The 14,335-nt window shown below is 44.2% G+C and overlaps 1 protein-coding gene across 1 annotated transcript in view; it reads left to right on the forward strand.

The window, feature by feature from the left end:
• Positions 1-2,094: 2,094 nt before the first annotated feature.
• Positions 2,095-14,335, forward strand: part of RAP2A (RAP2A, member of RAS oncogene family) — a 28,721-nt gene continuing 16,480 nt past the window's right edge. Inside the window, exon 1 of the mRNA XM_049778953.1 lies at positions 2,095-2,464. Coding sequence (XP_049634910.1) covers positions 2,151-2,464 — 314 coding nt within the window. The 5' untranslated portion in view covers positions 2,095-2,150. The remainder of the gene's footprint in view (positions 2,465-14,335) is intronic.

Genomic DNA, 14,335 nt, shown 5'->3' on the forward strand with positions numbered 1-14,335 from the left:
CCCAAACCTGATGGCATGAGTGGGGTAAATCTAACACACACACACACACACACACACACACACACACACACACACAATTTAAAGATAAATCTAACAAACATACACACACACATTATTTGAGGATATAAATTCTCCCAAATCTGGTGGGATAAATCTAACACATACAAACACGTGAGATAACTCTAACACACAATCTGAGGATATAAATTCTTCCAAATCTGGTGGGGTAAATCTAACACACACACACACACACACACACACATTTGAGGATATAAATTCTCCCAAATTTGGTGGGACAAATCACACACACACACACATTCGAAAATATAAATTCTCCCAAATCTGGTGGGATAAATCTAACACACACACTATTTGAGGATATAAATTCTCCCAAATCTGATAGCATGCATGGAATAAATCTAACACACGCACACGCACACACACACAAATTTGAGGATATAAATTCTCCCAAATCTGGTGGGATAAATCACACACACACACACACAATTTGAAAATATAAATTCTCCCAAATCTGGTGGGATAAATCTAACACACACACACACACACACACACACACACACACACACTATTTGAGGATATAAATTCTCCCAAATCTGATAGCATGCATGGAATAAATCTAACACACACACACACACACACACACACACACACACACACCGTGCGCATCGTTTTGAAAGAATGCCAGGCGGACGACGGCTCAAAGCGATTGCATCACTCTCGCCTGCAAAAAAGACCTGGCTCCATCGCAATGTGAGCAGGACCCCAGACTGACACTCCGGTCTCCGACCCCACCCCAGCCCCACCCACGGGCTTGGCTTGTCACCGGCGGAATCGCAAAGGAATCGCGAGTCCTGATTAGCTGAGCGCAAAGACGTCACGCTGACTCTCGCCTATCATTGGTTGGTACAGAGAGTGTAGGCGCAGGCGCAGACGCAAAAGCCCAGCCTGGCGGGAGTTTAGGAAGTGGGCTGGCGGATCACGCGACTCGACCTCTCCCTTCCCATTGGTGGAGGACTTTGTGTCACGTGGCAAACAGCGGCGCTCCTATTGGCCGAGGAAGGGTTCGGAGTCGTGGTCTGATTGGCTGGCTGGAATCTCAAGCTTTCGACTGCAAGTCCTTCTGGGGACTGTTGCTAGGAGGCATCCCGAGGCTTCGGCGCTCGGTTTCCAAGTTCCCGGAAGTGCCAGGCTGCCTTGAGGCTCGTGAAGGCGGAGCTTAGAGAAGAGCAGATGGGCGGGACATAAAGCAGCTTCCGGTGGCGGCGAGGAGGGTTGGCCTTCCTGTTTCCGGTCATGCCGCCTCAGAGCGGACTGTGGAAATCCGTATAGCCACGTCCGAGCCCCCTCAACTCTTAAACCTCGCTCCTCTCCGCCGAGCCCCTAGTTTAGTCTTCCCCTTTTTTTTAAACCAGCGTTGCCCCGGAACTCCGCAGCCAGCCACGCCGCCTGGAGCGTGTCCGCGGTCTGCGCACGCGCAGAACGCAGGTGCGGAGGCGGAGGGAGCGCTTCGCCGGAGTGGGCGGGGCGTCGGTGGGCGCCGCAGTGTTTCCGCGCACGCGCCGCACAGCTTCCAGGGCGCGCGCGCGCGGTGGGTCGGTTTCCCGGGCGACGCGCCAGTGGGGCGTGGCTTGAGGACGTAGCCACGCCCTCGGCGTCACTAGGCCACACCCATCGGGGGGTGCTGCGGCTGGGGCGCGGGCGCTCGGCTGTTGGGCGTGGAGGCGCGAGGGGCGGTGCAGGCGGGCGGCACTGCGGGCCCGGGGCTCGGGCGGCTCCGCCGGCAGCAGCAGCAGCGGCAGCAGCGGCAGCAGAAGCGGCAGCAACAGCAGCAGCGGCTCCCGAGGCTCCAGCTGCCCGTGCAAAAGCGCGCACAGCGCACAGCCCGCCTGGCCCGGCCCATGCCCATGCCCATGCCCAGCGGCGTTGCACCGTCGGCCGGTGCCCGGGGGGCCGGGCCGGCCGCCCTCCGGGTGGGAGGGTAAGGAGGCTCGGAGGCGGCTGCGGGCACCGCACCCCGCAGGCGTCCCGGGGCTGCCCTCGCCGCCGATCCCCTCCCTCGATCTCGCAGCTCGGCCCGGGCGGAGGTCTATGTCGCGGGCGGCGTGGGCGGCGGCGGCCGCGGAGGGACGATGCGCGAGTACAAAGTGGTGGTGCTGGGCTCGGGCGGGGTCGGCAAATCCGCCCTGACGGTGCAGTTCGTGACCGGCACGTTCATCGAGAAATACGACCCGACGATCGAGGACTTCTACCGCAAGGAGATCGAGGTGGACTCGTCGCCCTCGGTGCTGGAGATCCTGGACACGGCGGGCACCGAGCAGTTCGCCTCCATGCGGGACCTGTACATCAAGAACGGCCAGGGCTTCATCCTCGTCTACAGCCTGGTCAACCAGCAGAGCTTCCAGGACATCAAGCCCATGCGGGACCAGATCATCCGAGTCAAGCGGTGAGGCCCCGCTGCCGAGGCCGGGGGTCAGGCAGGGGGAGCCTTCTGGGCCCGCGCCCCGCGCTCCCGCCTCCGCTCCCGGGCGCCCTCGGTGTGGCTAGAAGTGGGCAGCGAGGGGGGATCTGGGTCGGGGAGGCTGCGGGGGGCCCGATCCGTTTGTTGTTGTTTGTTTCCTGTTGTTGTTTTGTGTGTGTGTGTGTGTGTGTGTGTGTGTGTGTGTGTGTGTGTGTGTGTGTGTGTGTCTCTGCTGCGTGCTTCGGGGCCCGCCGCTCCATCCCTCCCCATCGGAGGCTTTTGTTTTGCACCGCTCCAGTTTGGCAGCCCGGGCACCCGCAGCCCCGGTCCTTTGTCTCCGGGATATTCTTCTTAGGAGCGCAGATTGCAGGATCCCCCCCACCCCACCCCACCCCAGGAAACTTAAGTTTGCAACTTGCCCAGGGAGAGGGGAAAGGGGAGAGGGGGGAAGGCCCGTGCGGGTGGGGAAGTGGGGAGCGCAGTGGGTGCATTTTCAGAGGAAACAGGAAAAATTAAGGAAAAAAAAGCTCATGGGATAACGGGGAAAAATTGCACACACACACAATCACACACACACACACACACACACACACACAAAGTGCAGGAGACTCGAGACTTTTCCTCCTCATTGCCTAAAAGGTTGGTCACGAGGCAGTTGACACCAACCCAACTCTTGGATCCGACGCAACTTTTCAGATCTTTAAAGACACCCGAAGAGTGTTTGGATGGGATGGAAGGAAGGAATGGATGGATGGTAGGTAGCATTGGGAGGCACTGAGCGTGCAACTCAAAAAAGAATGTGCTTTGATTTCTTTTCATCCGGTGGCAAAAAATCCCTTCCCTCACTCCCTCAGGGAGGACAAGAAAAAAAAATGGCATTCCTGGAAACGTGTTTTTTTTTTTTTTCTCCCAAAGATGTGACCAGTTCTTGCACATCAAAGCTCAGCCGTACTCTTTAACTAAAGCATGCGTTTTGGAAATGGGGCTTCAGTGATTTCCAGTATTTTCTTGGATTAGTTTTTCCCCCTACAATTTCAAGCATTAAGATGATAATAAGAGTCGAAAGTTTAGGCAGGTTTTTTTACCCCCCTAATTACTATAGCCTCTTTAAACACACTTTGTCTGGTTATTATTAGCTACTTAATTGAGAATCCTTCTCCTATTCCTACCTAATTCTACCCATAGAATCGGAAGCCCTTTTTCTTGAAAGGTAGCTAGCTCAACGTGTCATGTGGACACAGACACTCTCTTTGGCACTTTTTTAAGTTTGCTTATTTTGAAAGCACTGATGGACGTCACATGGTCTCCAAGGCTGCTCAGAAATTCACTGCACGTGGTGGGTTTTCATGCAACATATGAAGTGTGATCAAAAGGGAGGTTCTTTCCTCAGACCACCCCCAGCCCAGCTTCTTCATACTTGACTAGCTAAAATTGTGTATTTATTTCTTCTATTAAATCTCCAAATGTGGAGTAAAGTCAGTATTTTCGTGCCCTCTGTTGCTGGCTCCAAGATTCATGAACCTGATCATACTCTTTCCCATTGTTAATTTCTGAAATTGTTTTTTTTTATATTTAACAAGTGAATCACTTTGGTATTGAGTTTATGATGGAAGTAATAATTTTAGGAGCTTAAGATTAGGTGGTAAAATTCTTAGAATATGTACACATACCTACTGTGTACTCTGGAGGAAACTTTGGTTCAGAATTTGGCAGACTTATCGCTGGATTGGATAAGTCCAAACATGATTTGTAACCATTCATTTGTTTGTACTAAGACCCAGGAAGTGAAAAAAAAAGTGTCATTTATTAGTACAAATGTGAATCTTCTGACTCATCTCAGTTCTGGATTTAAAAAACCTGAAATCACCAGTTAATGCGAGAGTTCATAAACTCTTTTCACTGAAATTCTCCCACTTCTTTTTAGTCTTTCCCCTCTATCCTCTGACCTCCCAGCCATCCTCCACTGGAAGAAAGAGGATCTGTGTCTTATTATTTATAGTCTTAATACATGCCATGCATATATTATGCTAAAGTGTGCATAGCCTTAAAGTTAGTTCTTTAATTCCTCCCACTTAAAGAGAATAAAATATGCTTAAATGCACATACATTCAAATATGTAATTTTCTATTCCTTCAAGGGATCAATTAAAAAAAGTAATAGGTTGGTATAGTGCTATTCAATCCTTCTTCCTGTCTGTCTTCTACCAGTTTTTTTTTTATATATTTTTATTGTGGCCAAAGTGAATTACAAATCTTTTACAGTAATATTTAAGGTACATAGTGACGATGAATGAGGGGCAATCCCACCACCAGTGTTGTCCTCTCACCACCCATGTTCCCAGCATGCATCCCATATCTTCCTCCTTTACCCCCTAGAATGCTACTGTAACTGTTCTACCACAGTTTTGAGATACTTAGCAGCAACACACATTGAGCAGGTAGGAGTAGAGCAGAGAGGCTTTGCATATTGGCTTAGGCTAGTTACTCAAGCAAAGGGTGTGTCGGCCAGGGTGTGTGTGTCCATGTACTCTGCCCTTCATACTAGGATGTCTTTCAGCTTGGGTTTCTCTGGGTTGAATTTAGTCCTGCATCCAGTGTGATCTAGACAGCTCAACTTCGTTCAATATAAATATGAGCACAGTTTATATAATTTGATTTTAAAGCTCATTTCAGTATTTGTGGTAGCCTTTCACTATGTAATCAGTATTCAACTTATTAAGACATTTTACTTTTTTATACTAAATCTTTAGCATTTAGTGTATAATTTACTGTATCTTCGTTTACAGGCTTAATAGCCAAGGTTGCCATAGTGGATCATATAGGTCTGAATAAAGTTGTGTATATGGAGGAAATTTCTGGAAGCCTAAGTTTCCTTGGCTACAGTGGAGTTTGGCATGCATATCCTAGCTTTGTAAAGATAAACTGCAATCACATATTTTAAGGTGTCTGATGCCATTCCTTAAACACCCCAAATCCAGCTGTTGGGCCAATGAGATAGATAATATAGGCTGAGGCACTTGCCTTGCATTCAGCTGACTCTGATTAGAATCCCAGCACTGCAAATGCCCCCTCCCCCCAACTCTGCCAGTCCTGTGACCCTTGAGAACAGAGCCAGGAGTAAGCCCTGAACACTTCTGGGTGTGGCCCAGCCCTGCACCCCCTCACACTCCCCCAACAAAACAAAACAGAGTTGATCTGTTGTCTTTTTAATAATAATTCATCATACCTTTTTATTTCTCACCCCACTATAACTATCATTTTAGAGGTGAATTATGTAGACTGCATTTTGAATTTCAGTACCTGGGAAAGACAAATGATACTACAAAGCAACAAACAGCCCTTGGAAGAATTTTGTCAGTGTTCTGCTAAAGGATTTTCTTAATAAGAGGTCAGGAAGATGAACAGTTAATTGACTTCAAGACAATCTGTATTGCCTGGCTAGGCTGAGAGATGGAACTTGTTTCATTGGATTTTTTCTGTGTGGCGTGTTTCCCCTATAAGAGAGATCAGCAGGTTCATACTCTTTAACGTGTTTACAGGTGTTCAGCTCCCCATAAACACAGACACAAATATATGCCCTGTCAAGCCCGTGAACTAAACCCACTGGAAAGGGGCTGAATTTATAGAATTTTATGCACTTTTAAAAAAAAAAGAAAAAACTTGGCTTTGGGTGAAATCACACTTCAAGGAAGAGTGCTAGGGTTACAGAAAATGTTTCCCTTGACATAAAACCTTGTTTCTGATTTCATAATTATGCCTTTCATTCCTCCAGGGCAAGCCTGGTCTTTTAAGTGTCTTGACATGTGCTTTTTAAAGGCCTGTTAGGGTGCTGCAGGGGAAACTTGGTGGCTGGTCTCTCCCTGTTTCAGCATCCTGGTGGCTTGCACCCCTCCTCATCCTTAGGGCTTAGCAAAAAATAAGATCTCCTTATTTTTGTTAGGTGTGCCTGCTTCAGGCTATCTTCCCCATAAGGATCACCTCCACTTTGCTGAGTTTATCCCCACTCAGTCTTTGGCTCCTGCTTAAAGGTTCCCTTCCCTTCCCACATTGAACCAACTCCTTCCTGCTTGCCTCCCTCCTGAGTCCTTCAGACATCAAAGGCACCAGATATGATACTTGATATTCATATATGGCTTTTCTTGTAGCCCTCCTAGAAGTGGGAAGTTCCCAGGTTATCAAGCAGTTGGTCTTTCTCATTGAATTCCCATCCCATGTATAATTTCTGTAGTAAATATGGTATAACTGGCATAACTTTTGTAGTAAATATGGTCCCCTGAGCACCACCAGAGCCAGCAGTTAGTCTTTTGTACTGCCCATACTTGGCTTTTTTGGGCGTGGCCCTAAAAGAAAAAAATCAGGAAAAGATGTTGGAAAAATTATAGAGTTCAGAGAGAAGTATGTTTTTAGCGCCTGTCTTCTGGCCTCAGTTTTCCCTCCAAATTTTCCCTGTATTCAAGGAGGGGTGCTTCTGTAAAGCTTACTTTGCAAATGACCTGGACAGTCTTCCTTCAGCCCTCACATTCTTTTAAGACTTTTGGGGAGTGTGTGACAAAAACCAGTCAAGTTTACTGTAAACCTGAAAGAATCAAGGAACACAGTGTCTTTTGGATGGAAGCAATGACCTGGGAAATGTGGAGAATGTTGGTGTTTAGTTCTGATTGGGAAAACCAGGAATTCATAGCATTGTGAGAGAGGAAGGAAGGCTAGAAGAGTGAAATTGAAGGTTAAAGACTTAGGATTATGATCAGAATTGTTCAGAGTAATGTAGGGACATACTGGATGGCTGAGAGAGACCGAGTCTGGAGGAAGAGTTGTGAACTACTGTTAGGCTTTAGCATCTAGATTGTAGTATAGAGAGATTGAATTAGCCTGGTGTATGTAGGAAGAGAAAGGATAGAATCGATATAAATAATATTGTATGCAATAAATTAATCAGCCTTGGGAGGAAAAGGTCAAAAAAAGTCTTGACATTTTGAGCTCAAGTGAAAAAGGATTGGGGAAAAATAGCTGGGGAGAAGGTTTTCGCTTTGGAGAAAGTAATCACCCGGTAGATGTCCCTAATAAGTTATTAAAGTGTGTGAACAAGGCCAGAAAGGTCACTTAATGTAGAATTATAAAGACTAGATCATCTGCATAGCCTCGATTTGGAAGCCAATTGCATTGAAAGTCCAGAGAGAAATAAATGGCATTAGGGGGAAGTTCATGCATGCAACAGACCAGAAGGTCTGACCCACCTGTAATTGTACCATTCTTCCTTACAATAAGCCCTAAAAACATACCTGAAAGGTCAGAGTACCATGTGCAGAAGTCTTGGACTTGGGCTAGAGCAGTAGTACAATAGGTATGGTATTTTTCAAGCGGCCTCTGTAGGTTTGATTTCTGACACCCCATATGAATCCTGCCAGGAGTGATCCCTAAGTGCAGAGCCAGGAGTTATCTTTGAGCATAGCTGGGCGTGGTCCAAAAAAAAAAGGAAAAATAAAAAAAAGATCTTGGCTCAGATTGGTTCCTCCGGAGTATAGGAGTATAATAGGGTGACTCCAGAGGTGCCTTCAGCCTAACTTCCCCATCTCCTCCTCTTCGCCCAGTTTGACACCTCTGTGATCAAAATTGTATCCCCTAGACCCTGGACCTTTGGAAAGAGTTCAGTATCCCAAGTCACTTGACCCTTCTTGTTAGGGAAACCTTTTCCGCTCCACTGTAACATTAGACAACTGCAGTAGAGTCGATTTTTCTTCTTGCCATCCTGGGATTGGAATGTTTTAAGTTCACTTTGCAGATGGATCCTAAGAGCTCGCTTCAGCTCCAGCACTCTATTTCTGTCTAGTGGGCGCGATGCAGGAAGAGTGGGAACATTTAATAGGAACCTTAAAGAATCAGCAGCTTGAGACCTGCAGATCTTGTCTGGTTAAGTATTGGTTATACTCCTGTCAATAAAGCCTGTAATCAGAGGAAACTTCATGATAATTTTCTTTTCTTTCTTTTATTTTTAAAGGGAGAGGGGCAAAAGCATCAGCCAATCCTTATACTGCAAACAGACAAAAAAAAAGGGGGGTCAGCTGCTCTCACATTCTAATTTGAATGTGGCATGATCACTGAGAAATAGCCAGGCTACTTTCTCCTTTAGGAAAAACTCAGGAAATTAATACATAAAGGAAGAAGATAGATATAAAGGAACTAATAAGACTACAACCAGCAGAGTCCGCAACATTAGTGGCATACTGGATTCATACTGAATTCTATATTTCATCTTCTAGAAAAATGATACATGCCATGTAAAAATAGATATTGTATTCTTGTTTGGTTTTTTTGAGGGGCCACACTCTAGTGCTCAGGAAGGAGTTACTCCTGACTCCACACTAAGGAATTACTCCTGGCGTGGCACTGGGGGACTATCTGGAGGTGCTGGGCATTGAACCTGCTTAGCCATGTGCAAGGCAAGTGCCCTGTCTGCTCTTCTACTGCTTTTCTACTTTTTCCACAGATATTCCACTTTGATGCACATATCTGAGCAGTGATATTTACATGCATTTTAATGTACTGGAACCAAAAGGATTCTTTTCTTTCTTTTTATTATTTATTTATATATTCACTTTTTTTGTTGTTTCTGGCTATTCTTGGCTCTCTGCTGGGAGGTCTCACCTGACAGTTCTTAGGGGCCCGTGCTATAGCAGTATTGAACCCAGTTCTCCCACATACAAAGCATTGGCCCATTCCTTTGACCACCTCCCATGTGCCCACCCAGCTGTCCTCCATCTGTCCTCCATCTCTTGTTGCATTTTAAAAAATTCCCATCCAAGTGAGACCCCATTGTATCTATCTTGCTCCACATCACATCCTGAACCACCCTCCAAGTCATTGCAACAGGACAGATTTTTCTCCTTTTTATACCAATAACAATCTTATTCCTTTATATTTATCTGCCACATTTAAAAAAATCTGTTTATTCATTTATGGACACAGGCTATTTCCTTATGGTGGCTATTTTTGTACTAATGCTGCAGTGAACTTGGAGGTGCAAAATTCCTTCAAGATGGATTTTGTTTTTTGTGAGAAATATTCTGAAATAGAATTGCGAGATTATATGGTAGTTCTATTTTTAATGCCTTGAGGCCTCTCCAGACTGTTGTACCTAGTGACCGCACCAAATTACATTCCAACCAGCAGCTTGCTTCACATTATCACCATCACTTGTTCCTTTTCTTTCTTTCTTCATTTATTTCCTTTCTCTCTTTCATTAACTAATTCTTTATTTTTATAATTGCCATTCTATCTGATGTGAGGTGATATGCCATTGTACCTGATGTCAGTGATAATGAATCCATTTCATGTTCCACCTGACTATATACATGTCTTTGGAAAATGTCTAGTTAGAGAGCTTCTTCCCACTTTGATTTTGATGGGGTTTTTTTTCTGAGTTCTATGTATTCTTTATATATTTTTGATATCAACATATTGTAAAGTATTTTCTCTCAATCCCTAAGTTGCCTAAATTCCACTTCATCGATTACTTTTGCTATACGGAAGTTTTTGATATATTGCCCCACATATTTTTGCTTAGATTGCTTTCTTTTGTTAACAGCTCCAAAAGTTAATTGCCAGTATACCCAGTGTCAAGGGGTTCAGTCATTTTAGAAGACTTCAAGTCTTGAGTTGACTTTTGTCTGTGGTGTAAGATAGTGATTCAGCTTAGTGATCCTGTGTTGAGCACTAAATAAAGTACCTGAGTACCACTCACTAAATAAAGTGCCTATTCTTTTCCCTTTGAATATTTTGCTCTTTTTTCATTAATTTCTTGGTTACACATTCGTGGATTTATTTTTGCGTTCTGTTTTTGTTCCATTGATCTGTGTACTTTAATGTCAATACCATACGTTTTTGATTGTGATATCTTTAGAATATAGTTTGAAATTGGGAAGTGTGAAGTCATAAGCTTTGTTCTTTCTCAAGGTCATATTGACTATTGGGCATCTTTTATGGTTTCATAAAGAATGTAGAATTGCTTCATGTTACTGTGAAAAATGCCATTGAAGTTTTATTAGATTGCTTTAGATATTATGAATAGTAAAGGGATTTCAACACTTATAAACCAGGAGCACAAAATAACTTTTTCTTTATATCTTGAAATTCTTTCAGATGTATCATTTTTTTCCATTTTAGTATCTGTCAAAAATATTGAAAAAAATAACACATCTGTTCCTCCTATTCATTCAGCAGTGGCTTTTACATTTTCTTAATCTTGGCCTTCAGGAAGAAGTACATCTTATTTCCTGACAGACACAAATTCATGCATGTGAAATTCAAGTATATGGAATAGTTACATTGCAATGTTGCTTGTATTAAACACTTTTTTTAAAAAGTTTCATTTTCAATCGTTTTCAATAAGTTGAACTCATCACACACAGCTTAAAAATGCTGTCCTAGCACCTAAGGCAAACTACTCTCCCATTAATAATTCGAAACAACTTTTATCTCCCTGCCTTACCAATTGCCAATTCTGCTAAGTATTATACAAATGCTACAAATACCTCTGTTACAGAGATATGCTGTATATCTTTTCATGAAGGTTTTTGTTTGTTTTGGGCCCCATGGGGCAGCGCTCAAGGGTTACTCCTAGATCTGCGCTCAGAAATTACTCCTGGGGACCAGAGCGGTGGCAGAAGCGGTAGGGTGTTTGCCTTGCATGCGCTAACCTAGGACGCTAGGACGGACCGCAGTTCAATCCTCCGGCATCCCATATGGTTCCCCAAGCCAGGAGTGATTTCTGAGCTCATAGCCAAGAGTGACCCCTGAGCATCACCGGGTGTGGCCCAAAAAACAAACAAAAAATAAATAAATTACTCCTGGCAGGCTCAGGGAACTGTATGGGATGCCAAGGATCAAACCCAGGTCCATCCCTGCTCATCTGCGTGCAAGGCCAACTCCCTACTGCTGTTCTATCATTCCAGCCCCTTCATAAAGCTTTTATTACTGGTGTTGCCAATGTATTACATGTATTTAGATGGCATAGGATGTATTGTGTAATTCTGCTCTTGGTGGCAAGGCAGGAAGGCTGTCTTATGGACTTCAGAGAAGTAGTTTTGTGGTAGTTTTGTGACTAGACTTTGAGTATCACTCTTTACTACAACAGTTGCTTAGGGGGTTGGGGAAGCTGCAAAAGCTTTTTTCTCTGAGGTTTGCTGCATTGGTTCAGGGCTATATTGATTTCAGGGCTCCCTCTCAGGCGGTATAAAAATAGATGCAGATGCTCATAATTACAGATCTCCTAAGATCCCTTAGTGAAATCACCCAAGAGCCACATTATAAACCTTTACTTAAAACATTTAGGAGTGTTATTTTATACTTTTGTAGGAGCAACCCCTTAAAAATGAATAATTCAGAATTGGAAATTCTTTATCATATTAATAATTCAGTAAATATTGCCTTCTTGACTACATGTTTTTTGTTTGTTTTTTACAACTCTCTGTAAGTGAACTCTCTTTGGTTTTCTCTTTTCAGATAGGAAATTTTCTTCCATGTCCATCCATAGGTTTTCATTAACCTAAATTAAGTTGTTCCCATTCAGTGTTTTCTGGACTTGCGGATCTCAACTGCAAATATGAGTCGAATGAAAGCTGAACTCTCCAGCACTCAGGGAACTGCAACAAGTTAACATGTGCCCTTGGATCTGATGTTACTGTATGGGTGAGGTGGGACCATCAATGTCAGGAGTAGAAAATGTTTCCCTACATAGTAATCCTCAGATATCAAAAAAATAAAGTTTACCAGAAAGCAGAGAGATTCCCAGGAAGCCAGTGACATAGTACATGCATATCACTTACTTTGCACATCAGACCTAGGTGCAATCTCTGGCACCACCTCAGGTCCCCTTCTTGAATGATCCTGCCATGAGTGAACTCTGAGGACAGAGCCAGGGATAAGTCCAGAGCACCACAGGGTGTAGACCAAAAGCCAAAAAGTAAAAGAAAAAGAGTAAAAGCTGCAGTGCCATTTTTTTCTCTCTCTTTAGAAGCCTAAGGTGGCTGCCATGTGATTCTTTGAAATGAGACTAAATTGCCCCCACTCCACCATGACTAACGCTCTACTTCCAGGTTTCTTCTGCTCCATTACCATACCCACAGTCACACTTGAGAGACAGAGAGCCTTGGTTTGCCTTTCCCTAGAGACCTAAATATGGTCGCATGTTTTACTGACCCACTCAATAATTGGAATATTTGAATGCATATGTTTAAGTATAAAAATACTTTCTATCAAGTGACCAGAATTAACAGGGGAAGTTGGGGGGAGCTGGAGAGAAGGCCCCTAGCTCAGCTGGATGGCCAGCTCTGCAGGAGATAAAGCCTGTGACCCACACCCACCCCAGACTGAGGAGAATGGTCAGAAACATCATATGAAGTTGTATTTTTCATATTTATAAAATAGACTGAGATTATACATTTTAAGTGGACTTTTTAAGCTTTCAGAGAAAGGATTTGGGTGTTTTTATGTTGGTTTTACGACCACACCTAGGGGTGCTCAAGGTTTAATCTGGCTCTGTGGCAGGGATCACTCTAGCCTGGCTGGGCTGGGGGACCCTTGGGGGATGCTGGGCTAGAACAGAGGTCAGCTGAGTGCAAAGCTGAGAGTCCTGTGGGCAGGACTGACTCTCCTCCCCCCTCAGAAAAAGGTTTATCTTTGTCTTAGAGATGCCTTGTCAACCTTGGATACTACATTCCAGCCACTTCATTTGCATAGCATTGCCCTGAGCATTATGCAAAATAAGTAGCAGATACTATCTTTGTCCTTCTGGTGTGTCTGAATGTACTCTAAGTGAATAGATATTTGACTGTTAATAATGTATAGGCAGAAAGATGTTTAAAAAAATAAAACAATTAGATTTCTGAGCTTTGAGGTATTGTCTCTTCCTGCCCCCCAGACCAATTGCTTTTACTAAGCTCCCCTGACTTAAAGGATATTTTTCTTAGACTGGAAATCAAAGAAGACTGATGTCATCATATTTACTTTGTTATATTTAGTATGTTTGGATCCTCCCTGGAAATAAGATCTATCCTCTCTCTCTGATTGTGCTATGGCGTTACCGTAATTTTGTTTTTGTATTTTAGAAGGCATTGTAGTAAAGTAAATGGATCTGTGGAAAACTGAGGAAGCAGAAAAGATTAGTTCCAGATGCATAGAAGAAATCTTGGGGAGGACTTGCTAAAGATAAAAAGCCTGTTATCAGGAACAGTCTGCTTAGATGAAGAAGCCAAGAGTCATCTTTATCTCCATCTCATTTATTTATGTGTTTTGTTTTGCTTTGGACTAACTAAAACAAACTTCCCTTGACGTTTGTATACAACTGTACATTCCTGCCTGGAATTCCACAGGAGCACAAGTATACAACTATAGTCCTGCGTGGCATCCCACACATGAGCACATGCTGTGTTCCCTTTGTGAGCCAATGCTCCACCCTGTCTTTGGGCCCATACTATAGGAAGGGGCTGTGACTACATTTATCTACACTTATTGGTGAGGAGCACAAGTTAGGAAGAAAATGTTCTTTTTTTTTTTTTGGTTTTTGGGCCACACCCAGCATTGCTCAGGGGTTACTCCTGGCTGTCTGCTCAGAAATAGCTCCTGGCAGGCACGGGGGACCATATGGGACACCGGGATTTGAACCAACCACCTTAGGTCCTGGATCAGCTGCTTGCAAGGCAAACGCCGCTGTGCCCAAGAAAATGTTCTTTTTTGTTTCTACTTGAAGAGCAGGAGACTAAAAATCCCTCAGAGGTGTAGCCACTAGATGCCTGATACCCGCCTCCTTGAACTTGATTTCAGTTCTCAGGCAGATGAACTGGATCCCTAAGACTTTCTGAGC

The sequence above is a fragment of the Suncus etruscus genome, chromosome 8 (genome assembly GCF_024139225.1).
Source record: "Suncus etruscus isolate mSunEtr1 chromosome 8, mSunEtr1.pri.cur, whole genome shotgun sequence".
Taxonomy (NCBI): domain Eukaryota; kingdom Metazoa; phylum Chordata; class Mammalia; order Eulipotyphla; family Soricidae; genus Suncus; species Suncus etruscus.